The sequence below is a fragment of the Candidozyma pseudohaemuli genome, assembly GCF_003013735.1.
Source record: "Candidozyma pseudohaemuli strain B12108 chromosome Unknown scaffold00003, whole genome shotgun sequence".
Lineage (NCBI taxonomy): Eukaryota > Fungi > Ascomycota > Pichiomycetes > Serinales > Metschnikowiaceae > Candidozyma > Candidozyma pseudohaemuli.
Window position 1 is genome coordinate 172,405 of NW_020194437.1, and position 16,161 is coordinate 188,565.

Sequence of the window (16,161 nt, forward strand, 5' to 3'; positions counted from 1 at the left end):
CCGACTCCTGATAGCCGATCTCTCAACAGACTTACCCCTGTACAGCATTGACCGAATTACGCAAATTACACCCATCGTCTTTGTCAAATCCTGCGACAGATATCCAACCAAGTAGTCCTCAGGAAGTTACTAGCCACCTAACTCACCGTTCAATACTTTCATTGCCTACATTTCAACTTTTTTATTTTTTTTCTTCATTTCTGTTTTGTTGGAGAATGTTGGCGAAGGCTGGAAGCCTGTGGGAAGCGATGCACCGCGTGCCTGTCGCCAACGTTAGGTGCCCTCTCCGAGAAGCTAAACCAGTGCGGTGAGGCACTTTTTGGCAGCATTTTTGCAACGCGTCGCGCTGAAGCTGCGTCTCGCTTCCCAATTGAGAAAATCTTTCTTTTTTTTATTAAAACCCTGCTCTCCAGGCGCCGTTCATTTGCCAGTTCCTCAAACCTACATATTTTCAGATTATCGTCAATCCCTCCACTCCAACCTTTTTCTTCCCCTGCCAGAACTTTCTTTGCCTTTTTAAGCTTCCCCCTGCTCAGGCTTAGTCTATTTTATTTTTATTCCCCAATCCACTCACTGTCACTCGTTCCACACCCTACATCATGCCGCTTTCAAGACAGGCCTCCCTTTTATCGGCCACGTCGAATTCCCACAGCCATCCAGAGAAAATTGGCCCTTGGAAGTTGGGAAAGACTCTCGGAAGAGGTGCCACCGGCCGTGTGCTCCTTGGTGTCAATAGCTCCACGGGTCAGAAAGCTGCCGTGAAGGTGGTTTCCAAATCTGCTTTGAACGATGAGTATGACAAACCCACAAAAGGTGGCCTCCCCTATGGCATTGAACGTGAAATCATCATCATGAAGTTGCTTACCCATCCTAACGTGTTGCGTCTTTACGACGTCTGGGAAACTTCCAAGGCATTGTACTTGGTTTTGGAGTATGTCGAAGGCGGCGAGTTGTTCGACTTGTTAGTCGAGAGAGGCCCATTGCAGGAGCAAGAAGCCGTCAAATACTTCCGTCAGATCGTGTTGGGCACTGCCTACTGCCATGCCTTGGGAATCTGCCACAGAGACTTGAAACCAGAGAATCTTCTCCTTGATGCCTCCCTAAATGTCAAATTGGCTGACTTTGGTATGGCTGCATTGGAAAGCAATGGCAAATTGCTTGAAACCTCCTGTGGATCTCCTCACTACGCTGCTCCTGAGATTGTGTCAGGCTTGAAATACCACGGTGCCGCCTCCGATGTTTGGTCTTGCGGTGTCATTCTCTTTGCTTTGCTCACCGGAAGATTACCCTTTGATGACGAGAACATCAGAAACTTGTTGTTGAAGGTTCAGGCTGGTAACTTTGAGATGCCCGAAGAATTGAGTAATGACGCCCAAGATTTGATCTGGCGCATGCTTACAGTCGACCCAATGAAGAGATTGACCACTCCTGAAGTTCTTAACCATCGTTTGCTTAACAAATACCCTATTCCTAACGAAGATCTCATCAGTGTCAAGTCCTTACCTCATCCAGAAACGGCTTATAGATCATTGGGCTCGATCAAGAACATCGATAAGCAGATCTTGCTGAACCTTTCCATCTTGTGGCATGACAGACTGGAAGACGAAATCGTCAAGTGCCTCCTCAAGGAAGGTCCTAACCCAGAGAAGACATTCTACGCCTTGCTTCTCAGATACAGACATACCCTGGACGAGGCTGCAACCCCTTCGACCTCTGTCAATGGCTCTCCTGACAAAAGAATACCCCGTTCAGCATCCTCAATGTCGAACAGAGCAACTCCAAAGAGAAGAAGCAGTAAGATCAATGCTTCTACCGCAAAAAATAGACCAGTGTCTTTCCAGAGACGTTACGGAGCCAACAGAAACTCGATAATCAACACAGGCAGACTCTCCGCTGCATCAAGTGTTCAAAACTCCCCATTCAAGTCTCCTGGCAGAAACAACAGAGGCTACAGCCAGTCACCATCTAAGTCGCCTCGCAGAAAGCCGATTCCATCTAGGCAATCCGCAGCTAACTTGCCCAGAAACCTCTATAATGATATCGTGAATGCCCAGGAGCAATCTCAAGGTTCCCTTCCGCCAACCTTGCCATCAAAAGATTCCATTTACGCTTCCGGAGAGCAAGATCCTAATGCACACGCTAAACCATTCGAAAATGGCCAGGACAGACCCCAAGAACTTGCTCTTGAATCGGCGCCACCACTCGCTCCAGGCCCGTTGTCCAACTCTGCCAAAAGAACTTCCATGGCTTCCAAGAGGATGTCTAGACGCAAGTCGATCAGACAATCTCTTACTTCGGGTCTCAAGAGAAATTCTATCACGGTGAAGTTGTTATCCACTTACGCCAAGTTGTCCAGTGAGACTGACTGGGAGTATATGGATAAGCAAACCAAGCGTACCTCTGCAACTTTTGCTACGTTGTGTGATAAGATCTTTAACCAAGAAGACTACAGCGTTGACGATGAAAAGCTCGAAGATGAGGAGGAGAAGAGAGCTAAAGAGTACGAGAAGTTGATGGAGCTCGAACGCAAGAAGCACGAAGCAGAACTCAAAGCCAGAAAGGAGTTGGCCAAACAAAAGAGACGTCTGAAGAGACGGTCTTTGCTAGCTTCCTCGAAGAAGTTGTCCATCACTGTCACCGAAGACAACAAGGGAGAGCTGGAATTGAGTCCTGAGGGCGGTCACCTCCTGCAACCAAAGAGACAATCCAAGAACACCAGTAACTTGCGCTCCATCTCCGAAGGTGGTAAAGATGAACCACTGAACGAATTGACTCAGCAGGAAGTCGAAACTCTTAAAAAGCGGTCTGTGACCCAGCCTAATCCTCGTCGTCGTCTCACCCCAATCTTGACGAGACGTCCTGTTTCACGTTTGGACCCCTTGTGGACAGCGCAAGACATCCACAATGCTGGTGTTGAAGGTGAAGAGAAGTTTGAGAAAACCAAAAAGAGAGTGAACAGGGAATCGATGATTTCCGTTGGCAATGCTGATGACGTGCAAAGGCTCTCCAAGGACTTCGAATACGAAAATCAGGAGTTCCATCTTTCAGAGAACGAGAAGGAAGACGAAACTGAGTTGAGTGAGGAATACATGAACGAGATTCGGAAATCCAAGCTTCTCAACTCACAGTACAACCTTAAGAAGAACTTGAAAGAAGAGTCCGAACCTGCTCCCAAGAGCAGAGGCAATAAGACACATTCACAGAAGCTCGAGGACAGAAAGACGTTGATTGGAAGCGTTCATATACCCAAGGTCACGAGAAAGTCCACCCAGTTCTCTGCTTCCAACAAACGCTTGTCCATCCTCACCATGAGATCTACTAAGGAATCATACCGTGACTTGAACAGTATCCTTGACGCTCATAACGAGGATATTGATGAGAGCGAGCTTGCAGAAGAAGAGAAGTTAGACCATAACATGCCTCAGCTCAGAACAAGTTTTGCTGACCGTTTGGATCGTGCTGGCTTTTCAAACGATGACGAAGAGGAGATGTCAGAGAATGGCTCGGTGATGGACTTCGATGAACATCTTGCTAACAAGCGCTCTTCTTATTACGCTGGCAACAAGCCTAAGAGATACCCAACGACCAAAAGACATTCTGTGAAACCAAAGAGGGGTCCTTTGGATGACGATGAAACCCTTTTCGAGGCTAAAATAAGCCCTGATAAGAATGCTGACTACACTTTTGCAGACGAAGGCGACAACAAGGTTGTCGACAAGGATGACGAGGATGTTTTTGACAACATCAAATTACCAAAGGACAAAAAGAGAACCTCGCAAAAGCCCAAGAGGGAATCGGGTAAGAATCCAGTTTCCACAATGTTGATTCCTGACATGGAGAAGGTCGAGTCTGAAACGAGACAAGAACGCCAGAAGCCAAACGGGAGAGTACACGATGATAAGGGTACGATTAATAATCATCAAAAGCGTACTAAGCCATTGGTTGACAAGACCAACACGCAGCATGCTCCTCCAGAACAGCCCCAGAAGAGAAACAGATCAATCTTCCGCAAGTTGTCATGGGGTACGAAGAAGTCCTTGGATGATAATGAGGCCCAACAGCTTCCTTCACCAGCTGACTCCAGGGCAAACTCGGTCGAAGAGAAGAAGGGCGGCTTGTTCTCCAGATGGTTCTCATCGTCTAATACCGCTCCAACCGCTGACGATATCAAGAGATTCAGGACGATTTTGCCAAAGCAAGAGATGATCACTGCATTGTATGCTCTTCTCAACTCTTGGTCCAATTTCGGTTTGAAGAACCTCAAGAAAGACCAGGTCGGATACAACATTACGGGTGCTATTTCTAGCAACAACTCATTCAACTTGAAGAGTTGCAAGTTCAGAATTAAGATCAACCCTAGAGCTTTGAACCAGAAGTCGGAGTTGATTTGTGCGAAGGTGAAGGGTTCAAGCGCTACTTGTGCAACATTATTTAAGGAGATTCAGAAGGTTTTGGAGAAGGAAGGAGCTTTGGAGACCTAGACGAAGGGATTAGGTCTTGAGCATTTTATCGAAATTGTATTATAATTAAGGAGATGTTTTACATCGTGAAGTCATTCTAGAGTAAGATTGTAGATTATATGCGTTTGTCGATGCTTAAATGTGCCTTTACTCAGGCAGTTTTGGAGGTGGATTCACCGGAGAGTGATTTTATCTTCTTCTTGATAACCTTTCCAGGGTTCAAAAGGTAGACACATTTCTTATCTATCAGAATGCACTCTTCACGACTGGTTTCTATCTCTGCTTTTGCCACTGATATGCACAGCTTTATCGTTCCCAACAATTGTTCATAAATATCAGCTTCTTTTGGTTCTTCAGAGACACCAGACTCATTGCCATTTTCGCCCTCTTGCTTAGGAACTTCTTCGTTGATTGTCTCGAGTTTCACCTTTTTATTAGTCTTCTGGAATTTCTCCGCCAAGTACCTGCCAGTCACCTTGCTGTTACAGTCAAATAATGCTGCTAACGCTATCTGTGGTGGTGTGAATAAAAACAGGACGTCGCCAATGAGCGCATGATCATTAAGCCATTTTTTGGCTTGATCGTATAATCCTCCTATAACATCAATATTGACATCGCTCAAAACGGGAGAGGGATGCAAAAGGACCTGCTGTACGTCGAGGAAGAAGCCATATAGTGGTCGGAATGGATGATGAACAAGAAGTGTGAACTTTAGTGATTGCAAGACATCGAACTCGAGGTTGAGAATATCCAGTTTTTCTGTCTTTGGAAGAAGGTCACAAAATGAGTCTATGGAAATGAAGTAGTTCTCCAGCTTTGCCGCTAGAAAGACACAAGTGAAGACAATGTTTTTCGGATGGTAGGACATTGGGGAGTTGATCAAGAAGAATCTTTGAAAGAACGACACCGCCGTGGCCTTCACTTGCGTAGGCATTCGGAAATGCGTGCATGTCTGGATAATCTGCTGTGCAAAGAATTGGAGGTATTTCTGCTGTTCATCGAAGGTGATGAGATCTAGTAGCTTCTCAGACGTTAACTCATCTGAAAATTGCTGGAAAGCTTCAGGTTTCTCCTTGCTCATTGTAGCCTTGACCTCGTTGAATCTTTCGATGGCGGCCATTCGACCATCTTCATGAGTGCTTCGTTTGACGTTATCGAGTTCCTCGATGGTGTATGACCAAAGTTGGAATTGAGACGATCTTCGGTATAAATCATCGATAGAAACCTCTTTCTTCTTGGTTTCCAGAGGCGATTCCTCTTTGATTTGAGGTTCGGAGTTCGTCATCACCGTTGAAAAGATGTCAGTTAGTTCTGTGTTCTTTTGGTTCTCTGATATGCACTTCCTACATGCGGGTGGTAGCAAAACCCACGAAACCTACAAAGATACAAGCTTTTTTTTTTATTTCGGACTAAAGCAAAGTCTTTCTTTCATATTATCTTCAAATAGTCTGAATCTTGACTGATATCATTTTTGCAGAATGTTGGGACCTAAATCGGCGATCTGCGTATGGTTGACCGATTCCTTACATCTTGATATATAACCTGGCATTCCCCAGTAAACTAATATTACAGTATCCACAATATTATCTAGCACTCACCTTACATGATTCCCCAAACATCCTCGCAACCGTGGCAGAACTTGGAACATGCCACAGAAGCAGACAATGGGTAGTTTGAAAGACCAATCTTCTCGTCAACGTACTCATCGGCGAAATTGTCCTGTCCTCTGGCCATAGCACCAACGAAAACGCATATGCTCTCATCCTCGTCCAACGTCTCCACGTAGTCTTGCACTCTTCTGATCTCGGCATCGAAACTCAAGGTGATCTTGCGGCACTTAATTGGCAAGTGGTCTGTGATGGGGTTTTTGATAACCTTGAGCAACTTCTCCTCGGAATTGACCAGGCGGATGCTGAGCTTGTGCAATAGTTGGACCATCAAGCCTGAGAATCTCTTGAAAGTTCTGGGTATTCTGACACTTGGATTAACCTCAATCAACACACCTCTGGCGGTGTGAATGAAAACCTGCAATCTGCCAGCTTTGTTGATGGGAGAGTCCAACAAAGTCAAAAGACATTGGTGGGTGATATCGGGTCTGGCCTCGGCGATGTCACGGCCCATCTTTCTCAACAAGCCTTGGTGATCATCACAGTTCAAAAGAGCATACTTGTCGCCCGCAGAGGCACCAGTGCCAATTTTGTGAGTTTCCAAGCACGCCTGGGATAAAACAACGACAAGTCTCTTTGTGTCCTTATCCTTGGATGTGAGAACCTGGGGTCTGGAAGGAACGAAGGATGCTGGGGGAGCAGAGGTCGATGATTTTTGTGAAGCATCACTGCTGGTGGATTCTTTCTTCACCTGTGTATCATTATTTGCAGCAAAATCTTTCGAATTTCCCTCGGCCATTTTGTTGGAGGTGGAAAGGACAGTATACTATGTATTGATCGATGAGATGGAAAAAAATCAGCGAGCAGCTGCATGGTGCGTTGGGTTGAGAGGATAGAAAGAGGTCGAACGAACAAGAAGAAAAAAACAAAAAAGCTGGATTAGAGCGATCGTCTCCGATCATTTAAATCTTCATCGTAGAAGTGAAGTTCTGTCATTTCCAAGTTTCGAATGTCACTTGCCCTCTTAGTCCCTGCTACTTCCCCAGAAGTGCAGGAAACAGTTAGTACTTACGATATCGCTCGAACATAGATCACTACACATTACATCCAAATCGATTGGGCCATAGGGATTTTCTTTTCATAGCCGCTGAATAAAGCGTCATGTCTGACGATGGATTTGACGATGACGATCATCTCCTAATGGAGCTCGTAAGAGCCACCCAAAAGCCTGAAGCTCCTTTGGCAAATACCACCGAACAGAGAGCTCAAAACCCACTGAGTAATGGAGCACCTCAAACTAGTATGGAGCAAAGGCTCTTTCGGGCCGACGGAGAGATTGCAATTCTCAGAGCTCAGTTGCAATCGCTCCAGAGTCAGAAGACTGACGAGCTAACGCGTCTTCAGAACCAGCTTGAATCGGCTAGATTGCTGGGAGAGGCACAAGCCAATGCTTTAAAGCAATCAGTACAAAGGTTAGAGGACGAGAAGAAGTTTCTTGGTAACGAGGTTCGTGCCCTTTCAGCTTCCAAGAGAAGAAAGATTGATGTCCCTAGTACAACCAAAGATGATTCGGCTACTCCAGCTCCACCAAGTCATCACTTCGTGCATAATATAGACAAGAAGCCGGACTTCCATGCACCCAGTTCCTTTTCGATCAACGTGAATGATGACTGGTCTCAATTTTGCAACCACATATGGAACTCCACCATCTTGGGTAGCCTGAGGACTGATGCCCAGTTCTTGGATAAGATTTGGCTCGAGGCGCCGATTACTGTGGAAGAGCGAGTAATGATTCCGGCCGAAACCTCTCTCATGTCATGCGTGTGGAGCTTCATACTACGACACAGAGACGCCAGACTCGACAATTTGGTCTTCATCTTCTGTGAATATCTTGTGCATCTTATCCAAGAGCTTCTCCTGCGGCAGAACCTGGCTCTCGCTGTGCCGTTTCTCCTCTCCTTGATAAACTCTGCCATAAACTTCAAAACAGGTGCCACAAGTGAGAAGTTGGTCCTTCTCTTGACAACAAAATTGGCCAGCATCCTGGATCACTTTCTGCATTTGCTTGATTGGACATTTGAGGCGGACGATCCACTTCTCACTAACCACGGGAAAACCTACCAGCAGCAGGTCCTCGAGAGATTCACTGTCACGCTTCTCTTTGACGTGATCGAGAATGCAACTGTGATAGCGACCCAGTACGGTGCTGACTTCGTGAAGTCGCTTTGGACAGATCTGATGGATGTAGCACTTGTGCTAAAGCTTCTTCCCGAAAACACAGAAAGGTTCAAATCTGCAGCTCAAACCAATTTGTTGTATAACTTTGTTGAAATGCTTTCATCCTCGTTGATCGAAGATGGAATTGCAATCCGAGATGAGAAACTTGAAAAGCAACTCGTCACTTCCCTTATCAAAGTGTTCCTTATCGATGTGGAAATAAAAGAGGATTCGATGTTCTACGGCCTTAATCGACCTTTAGGTTCGAATCTTGATTTCGCTAAGATACTACAGATGGTCCCATCAGACCCCATGTCGGTAATTGGCCAGCCATTTATTTCAATTGCATGTCCAGCTGATGAAAATAAGCTCGACAAGTTCGAAAGGTTCGAGATGCTCGAGGCACACGAGCATCATCTCTTGAGCTTAAGGCTTCGAATTGCGTCATTTCTAGAATCACTTGTCATGTCGCCCTCCGGTAATACCATGGAGATTATTACTTGCAAGGAGAGTATGAAGTCAATTGTTCGGATCATTGCATTGGAGCAAAATCAGATCATCCATCAACCACGCTCCAAACATGTGCACATGAGGATCTCGATCGTTGCCATATTCCTCAAAATCCTCTACTTCATTGCAGGAGAAATCGAGAATATCAACACTATCATATACCCAGAAACTCTTTATGAGTTGTTCGTCGTTCTTATGCGTATAGCGTTTGGGTCCGATCACTTATCACAGGAAGCTACGAGACTACTCACCAAGATAAGAGCGGAGGGCCATGTACATGTGCCAGTTTTCAACAAGTGGTGTGAACTTCGAGCCAGACAGGTGGCTCATTTTAATGTTTATGAAAGTGGACCAGATAAGTTCGATGAGTTGGCGGCCATTGAGACAGATTTTGCCAATGGACTCGAGGTTCCGTACGAGCAAGACACCGTGGAGATAGCAAGGGAAATCTTGAGTCTCTGTGTCAATCATGATGAAGCAGATAACCTTTACTTCAACATGAACTACGAGGAGGTTTAATAGAACTTTTTTTTTTTTCTAATGATGTATTAGTTACAAAACCGTATTTTCGCATGACACGCTTAAGCAGACTTAACAGAGGTCTGGAAACCGTTGTTGAATCTTCTGCTGACGTGCTTCAAGTAGGCCATTCTACCGGTACCGGTAGTTCTTCTTCTCTTAGCCTTCTGGGCCCAGTTGTGAGATCTCATCTTAGAAGATGGGTAGCCACAAGAAGCACAAGTCTTCTTCTGGGCGTGCAAAGAACGACGGCCGCATCTGTTGCAAATGATGTGAGACTTGTTGTGTCTCTTACCCATAGATGGAGTACCCTCTAAAGAAGTTAGTATTGGAGCAGGCGTGGAACCCTACAGATCGTGACAAACATGACAAGGAAGTGGGAGTTGGAGCTGTGTTTCTTGAATGAGCTGGATATTACTTTGATTCTTTGATTCGTTGGATATGGAACATGTTTTTCAGGAGGGAGTTGACTTTGGTCGAATTAAACGGGATGGACATCGACGATGGGAAATGGACTAAACAAGAGATTACTTGCTCATGATCTGACACGTTTGACTGATTGCATTGGGCTGGAAGTTTGCTTGACGTTGTACATACTACCCATGTTGACTGATTATTGATGTAGATGTGGAAGAGAAATCCGAATATGGCCCTTTTTTTTTTCGCAAGATGCCAGGCGGAGAGTGGGTGCCGGAAAATTTTCTGTGAGCGTGGTGTATATAGCGCACCTTTAATGGCGTCACGTGCATTAGGGTTTCAGCCCTAGACATCAAATGAGAAGCGACAAGTGCGTCTATGCTACAAACACAATAGAACCCAAAAAGAAGGGGAGTATGGTACGGACAACGTATGGAATACCACGTATAGAAGGAACGATGACTAGCTCAAAGAAAAACTAAAAAAGAAATGCGCAAGCCCGGAATCGAACCGGGGGCCCAACGATGGCAACGTTGGATTTTACCACTAAACCACTTGCGCTTTAGATGCAAGAATTAGGCTTTTGCAGCTTTAAGAGTTTGGAGATTATATGTGTACTGCACAGAAGATTTGACATCCGTACACCTCTCTCTAGTATGGGGACCTTTCCATATGGCTTCAAGAACGCTTTTGGGTAAGAGAAAATACTCTAGACAAATTTTAGAGTGCCAATTAAGGCATTCAGGGGAAGGTTTAGTAGCCACGGGGTTTCTAGGCCCCGAATTGAATCTTCTAGGTCTTATCGCAGGAATTTGGTGATCATTGGGTCAAGGTTGTCTCATTAAATACAAATTGTTCCAACATAAAGGCAACAAACTGACCCCAGTCAAATTTCATCTTGCAATTGACTAGACGAGCATCAAGCCAAGGGGGCACGTAGCTCCAATCAAACCTCAGTTCGCAGTACATTTGGCATTCAGATTCCGTGACTATGGTTCATGCATGCTTACTCAAGGGTCACGTCCGTAGCAATATCTGATTCGAATATGCCATTCACAGACAAAACGATGACTTACTACAGATCAGGGGCACATTTCTTAGGGTCAGCAAGTTGACCTTATCGTGTGACTAGCAGAGGCGCGTCTAGACGAGTCAGCCCTCTGTTCACATTTTGAACCACCAAAATGAACCCAGTAAGTTGAAAAGCCGCCATCAATTGAAGCACAGATCCCTTTCAAAAGTGAAATCAGGCCCACGATACAGACGAGGTCACGGCTTCTTCACGTGTGGACAATGCGAGTCACTGTGTATCGCGTTTGTTTGTTTTGGCGACACGCTGATACACAGGTAGCTAAAGCACCTGAGCCTGTAAACACTATTCCCGCCATCGATTCTTCCAAAACCCATCTTTGAAGAACATGGATCATCAATTTCCTCCCTCTTCTCCTGTCACTCATGACACGGAGTCGAGAGCAGACCCCTTCATGAAACCCAAGAATACTGGGTACGACTTACCCCAGAGAGGCAGGTTCGACTATCCTACGCCAAACCCATCCTCTACTGTTGGAAGATCGTCATCCCCAGCCAGAAACAACGACGAGAAGGAGGTACCATTTGAAGTTAAGCCAAAGCCAACTGTGTCAATCAACAGAGATTTCAACATCGTGAACCCTGATGCTCTGGTTTTGAGGGTGCCCTTGATCTCCTCCAAGCCAATCGTGTTTGTCGGCAGAAGTCTGAAATCTTGTGACTATTACTTCAAGACTCTCGATAAGGCTGTCTCTAGAACTCATATCAAAATTGAACATGCGGAAGAGAAGTTGAATCTTACGTGTTTGGGCTACAATGGCTTTGGCATGGTGTTGCCTCGCATGTGTGAAGTCCGCAAGGTTGAAGGCAAAGAGTCACACTACACGTTAAAGGAGGCAAAGAAGCCTTTGAAGTTGCAAAATATTTCCAAAACAATTCATTTGGACTACCAGCACACTGAATTCCATGTCAGCAGGGGTGAAACCGTGGAAATGCCTCGCTTCACCAACGTGCTCGTTCAAATCAGAGATAAGGTCGTTTTGGTGAACCCAGAAGATTTTGAGGAGGAGTTGACGGATGAAGAGACTATTCAACTCGTCAAGCCTTCTGTCCAAGAGGAGGAGAAAGAAAGCATTAGTGAGCCACTTCAACTCAACGATGACCAGCATGACTCTTGCACCAAGACAACCTCGACCCCAATCAATAATACCAAATATGAACCAGAAACTCCTAAAAAGTTTCCCTTCCGCATAACCTCCGAAGAGCCTACTCCGATAAAGACTGCCAAGCAGAAGACTACACAGTTTACCATTCTCGAGGACCAATCTGAAGAGAAAGAAAATGAAGAAAAAGTTGAGGACCCTCCAGTTGACGAAAAGTTGGACATTTCCAAGCAAAACTTCAAAAGGGCAACTACGCCTTTGGCCGATCAAACAAATCAAATTCCAAAAAGCCCGCTCGTGAAGCGCAGAGCTGTAAGCGAGGAGCCCGTCGGAGTTAAAAAGCCAAAGAAGGAGCCAGCAAGAGATTCTGAGGGTAAGCTCATCATCGACGATGCATGCATCAAGGGATTGAAAAACGTGAACGAAGTCAACAATATTTTGATCAATCATTTGGCATTCTCGCGACTTTCATCAACGCCCGCCTCATACTTGAATACTATCCTGGCTGTCGTTTCTGAGCTCACTCTCGAGCAGTTACGTACTGTTCTTCATAACGTCGGATGCATTGGCGTCATTTACAGACAAGGTAAGGATGCTGCTGGTAAGCCTCTCGAAGAAGAGTATTATTACATCCCCGAAAATGACCAGGACCCTGAGAGAATCAAGTTGGTTGGTTCCATTAAGGGCCATGGTGGATTGAGAGCATGCAGAAGAAAGCATAAACAATACTACTGGAAAAAACCTGCTCCAATCAAGAAATAGATTTACATCGCGCTCCTAATATAAGTTCATTCATGCCTCTGTCTTAATTCTTTTCACCGTCGCTTTACTAGTGATGCTCGACCTTTTTCCGTTGACCTCTAGCTTAACGGATTCAGTCACTACCGATGAGGTTGGTTCAGTCTTCACAGTTGATTCCTTCTTCACTTCTGTAAATTCGACATCATGCTTAATTTTAGCTCCATCTCTTTGATTAATGCCATTGTTCAAGTCCGAAAGGTCTGCTGCAAACATCACCAGCTGTGCCCATCCTGCGTACTTGCCAAAGAGCTCCTGAAGGTGAAGGCGAACTTGATGATATGAGACCTTGTTCATAGTTTTGGGTCCTTTGTATTTGTAATCCCTTGTAGCGATCTGTAAAACGTGTGTGTCAACAGGCACGACATCGTGCTTGTCCAAGGCCATGAGACAAATGCAATCAGCAACCTTGGGCCCAACACCAGAGAGCTGAAGAAGAAACTCGTGAGCATCTTCGTATGATTTCGATCTTTGTTCATGAAGTATATCCATGGAGATTTCTGGTACTTCAGGGTCCACAAACATCTTTGCAGTTTGGTTGATGTATTTCGCCCTGTAGCCAAAACCCAAGTCTCTGAGCTTAGCTTCCACTTCAGGGCCTGCAAGAACTTCTGGCAGTGGAAAGGAATAGTAGGCATGATCCTCGAAGTCGTTGATGTAGTTACCGAACTCCTGGCACAAGGCATCACACATCTTTGAGATCCTTTTAACGTTATTGTTGGACGAGCAAATAAACAGAATCACTGTCTCCCATGGATCCTGCCTGAGCATCCTGATTCCTGGAAATGTCGCAAATGAATCTGCCTTGCTTTTGGCTCTATATTTGAGCTCTACCTCGCTCCATTGCTGGTAAAGCTCCTCAAGTTTGACGTCCAAGTTGAAATAATCGTGAATAAATGCGTGGGTCTTCTCGTAAGCCTTGGAGATGGCGTTCGACGAGTCCTGACCGTCGGAGAGAACGCAGGCGTAGTGGATCAGCTCAGGGTCCTGTTTCAATAGAACGATCTGATCGTTGGCAGTAAAACTCCAAATCGAGTTCACATTTTTCCAACGGAAGGTCTGGCCACAACGTAGAACCCTTGCCAAAGAGAGCTCTATCTGAGGAAGTGGGATCTGCTTCCACACCAAGTTGCCAGTCATGAGGAAGAAAAGGTAGTGAAGACTACTCCATACATCCCCAGGCGCGTCTTATCGCGATGGATTCCCAAAAAGGAATTGTAATTACTATGATGCTTGTAGCGTGAGTTAGTGACAATGGAAGCAAAAATACGAACAATATCCTTTGATTCCATTGGAATGAAGAGCCCTTCTTCTCAGAAATACATTTATAGAGGGGTCTGGAATTTTCGCAAAGTATCTTGATTCTGACAACTTTGTTAAAAGTCGTATGCGCACTGAGAACTTGGAGTACACCACTTCTATATATCCCATTATTTATAATTATATGATCACACTTTTTAGCTTTTATTGCTCAAAATACTTCTACACCCCCGCAAGTTACTTGCTTTCACTCTGTGCCTCCTGTCTTAACAAAAAGTCGAGACCTTGGCGAAGGTCTTCAAGACTGTTTTGAATCAAGGTGTAGAAGTCCCTCTTTAATAAAATTTGGCACGACTTGCGGTAATGTGTAATTCCGTAATAGGTGTGGAACAACTCGGCCTCATGAGGTTTTATGTACAAGGAGCAGTGCCAGTTGTAGAAGGCAGTGTAAGCTCTTGTCGTCCGCTGATATAAAATCTGACATTTAGCGAAGGATTCTGTAATATCAGTGGCATCATCAGCCCACATAATGGAAACTTGTTTGAAAGCAGATATTGCCTTATCGCATGCAGCTTTTCTGGATTCTTGCAGATGACTCTTATTCACTTTTGCTGAGGTCTTCTCCAAGAGGTCGGCAAACCGACGCATCTCATTACCTATCTCAGCGATTCTCCGTCTTAAGGGTGCGTTAACCTCAGTGGATAGGTATCCAAACAAAATGCTGAATTGATCGAGAATCTCTTCCACTTTGCCATTCAGATCGGGGCAAGTCTTGGACGAGTCAATTAGATGTACGACCTCTTCCTCAAGCAGATTGTCCAAGTGGTAGAGAACAGCTTCTCCATTCTCGTAAAGAATGTTCTTATCATTTTGAGAACGGAGCTTTTTGAGCGCATGAGAGAGCTCTTTCAAATTATCGAATGATGGTGTCTTGGGAGTCTTCGTGGTGCTGGTGTTGCAAGTCTTGGAGGTTCCTTCTTTGGCAACGTTCTCTTCACAGCTTCCTGAAGGTGACAGGGCTCTTTTTGTATCATCTTCCTCCGAAGGCTTTGGCCCAAGATGGAGAGTTGCGAGGAATCTTGCTCGCTTTGTTGGCTTCCTCTTCATTTGAAGTGAATCCTTCGTTGTGTCCTTGGTTCTTTTTGGTGTTGCCGAGGAGTCTTTCATGGGTACTTCAACACTTTTAGTCTTTTCACTTCCCGAATCATGCTCCTCGGGTTTGGTACTTTGGCTATTGGCATCGCCATGGTTGTTTGAGAAAATGGAGTTGCTTTTCAATGAGTCTTTACAGATTTCAAATGATCGGCGAAGCGTAGAACACCTCTTTAACTCTTTCTTTCTCAATGCTTTCTTCTCTTCTTCTGGTGAGTCGAAAACCTCCTCAATTAATATGGGTTTACTCTCTTCGACTTCATCGGGTAGTATGGTCTTATTACCACCCTCTGTCTTCTTTTTGCTAGACTTTCTCCTGATAAGGTACTTTATCGACTTGCCTAATGAATTTCTCAGTATTCTGCCCCCGTCAGTGGGAGTCGTCGTCGTTGCAGTAGTGGTGCTTTCAGTGTTCTCTGGCATGATCAGTTTAATTGGTAGCTAAAAGAGCAACGTCATTGGGCATTTTGTAATTTATATCCAAGTGGCAGATACTAATGGTACTAAACCTTCCAAAAAGGTTACATTGCGTCATTCGTTTCGAAAATATGTTATCTTGGAGTTTCCGAAATTGGTGGATGAGAAAGATTCTGGTAGGAAGAACTCCTGCAACGTTTCTCGTTTAGTCAGCAGAACACATGTGGAATTAATGAAGAGAAGATGGAAAAGTCCTCGTCTGGAAGGAAGGATTTGATTTTTATTGTAGAAGATTCCAAAAACTGTACTTTGCAATTGAGGGCACGACAGATGGTAGGCACTTTTGTCGTAAAAGCTATCCTGACTTTGCTTTAGACGAATATTAATTAATAATGCCAAATATTTTGACACTTCATTTCACTTTGAGTGGGTATTATACTTGGTTCAGTACTTGGCCTCAATTTTGCAGCCACTCCAAGGAGGACATACGAACCGTGGCGTTGGAAAAAAAATACCGGTTTCATAGCAGCTCTCGAAATTTGAATAGATCACAGAAAAGTAAGTTCTCCTAATTTTCTCTTAACCTGGCTATCATCGTCTAGTATGGAGCTT

General features: G+C 44.9%; 8 protein-coding genes and 1 non-coding gene across 9 annotated transcripts; 3 read left to right on the top strand and 6 right to left on the bottom strand.

Moving 5' to 3' along the window:
* Window positions 1–599: 599 nt before the first annotated feature.
* Window positions 600–4,481, top strand: GIN4 (protein kinase; the record flags this gene model as incomplete). Its single annotated transcript, XM_024857248.1, has 1 exon — window positions 600–4,481. One exon carries the CDS (start codon window positions 600–602, stop codon window positions 4,479–4,481), a length of 3,882 nt encoding a protein of 1,293 aa, XP_024714384.1.
* A 130-nt stretch (window positions 4,482–4,611) lies between these two features.
* Window positions 4,612–5,745, bottom strand: C7M61_001851 (TFIIH complex kinase subunit; the record flags this gene model as incomplete). The annotated part of the gene is made up of 1 exon (XM_024857249.1): window positions 4,612–5,745. One exon carries the CDS (start codon window positions 5,743–5,745, stop codon window positions 4,612–4,614), a length of 1,134 nt encoding a protein of 377 aa, XP_024714385.1.
* Window positions 5,746–6,059: 314 nt separating this feature from the next.
* NEP1 (18S rRNA pseudouridine methyltransferase) lies at window positions 6,060–6,866 on the bottom strand (the record flags this gene model as incomplete). Its single annotated transcript, XM_024857250.1, has 1 exon — window positions 6,060–6,866. The coding sequence occupies one exon, from the start codon at window positions 6,864–6,866 to the stop codon at window positions 6,060–6,062; it is 807 nt and encodes a 268-aa protein (XP_024714386.1).
* Window positions 6,867–7,228: 362 nt separating this feature from the next.
* On the top strand, window positions 7,229–9,313 carry C7M61_001853 (uncharacterized protein; the record flags this gene model as incomplete). The annotated part of the gene is made up of 1 exon (XM_024857251.1): window positions 7,229–9,313. The coding sequence occupies one exon, from the start codon at window positions 7,229–7,231 to the stop codon at window positions 9,311–9,313; it is 2,085 nt and encodes a 694-aa protein (XP_024714387.1).
* A 62-nt stretch (window positions 9,314–9,375) lies between these two features.
* RPL37B (60S ribosomal protein eL37) lies at window positions 9,376–9,917 on the bottom strand (the record flags this gene model as incomplete). The annotated part of the gene is made up of 2 exons (XM_024857252.1): window positions 9,376–9,626; window positions 9,863–9,917. The coding sequence occupies 2 exons, from the start codon at window positions 9,915–9,917 to the stop codon at window positions 9,376–9,378; spliced, it is 306 nt and encodes a 101-aa protein (XP_024714388.1).
* A 303-nt stretch (window positions 9,918–10,220) lies between these two features.
* On the bottom strand, window positions 10,221–10,291 carry C7M61_001855. Its single transcript has one exon. It is a non-coding gene; the product is annotated as a tRNA-Gly (tRNA).
* Window positions 10,292–11,214: 923 nt separating this feature from the next.
* On the top strand, window positions 11,215–12,684 carry TOS4 (Tos4p; the record flags this gene model as incomplete). The annotated part of the gene is made up of 1 exon (XM_024857253.1): window positions 11,215–12,684. The coding sequence occupies one exon, from the start codon at window positions 11,215–11,217 to the stop codon at window positions 12,682–12,684; it is 1,470 nt and encodes a 489-aa protein (XP_024714389.1).
* A 30-nt stretch (window positions 12,685–12,714) lies between these two features.
* On the bottom strand, window positions 12,715–13,860 carry OGG1 (8-oxoguanine glycosylase; the record flags this gene model as incomplete). Its single annotated transcript, XM_024857254.1, has 1 exon — window positions 12,715–13,860. The coding sequence occupies one exon, from the start codon at window positions 13,858–13,860 to the stop codon at window positions 12,715–12,717; it is 1,146 nt and encodes a 381-aa protein (XP_024714390.1).
* A 357-nt stretch (window positions 13,861–14,217) lies between these two features.
* Window positions 14,218–15,555, bottom strand: C7M61_001858 (uncharacterized protein; the record flags this gene model as incomplete). The annotated part of the gene is made up of 1 exon (XM_024857255.1): window positions 14,218–15,555. The coding sequence occupies one exon, from the start codon at window positions 15,553–15,555 to the stop codon at window positions 14,218–14,220; it is 1,338 nt and encodes a 445-aa protein (XP_024714391.1).
* Window positions 15,556–16,161: the final 606 nt, after the last annotated feature.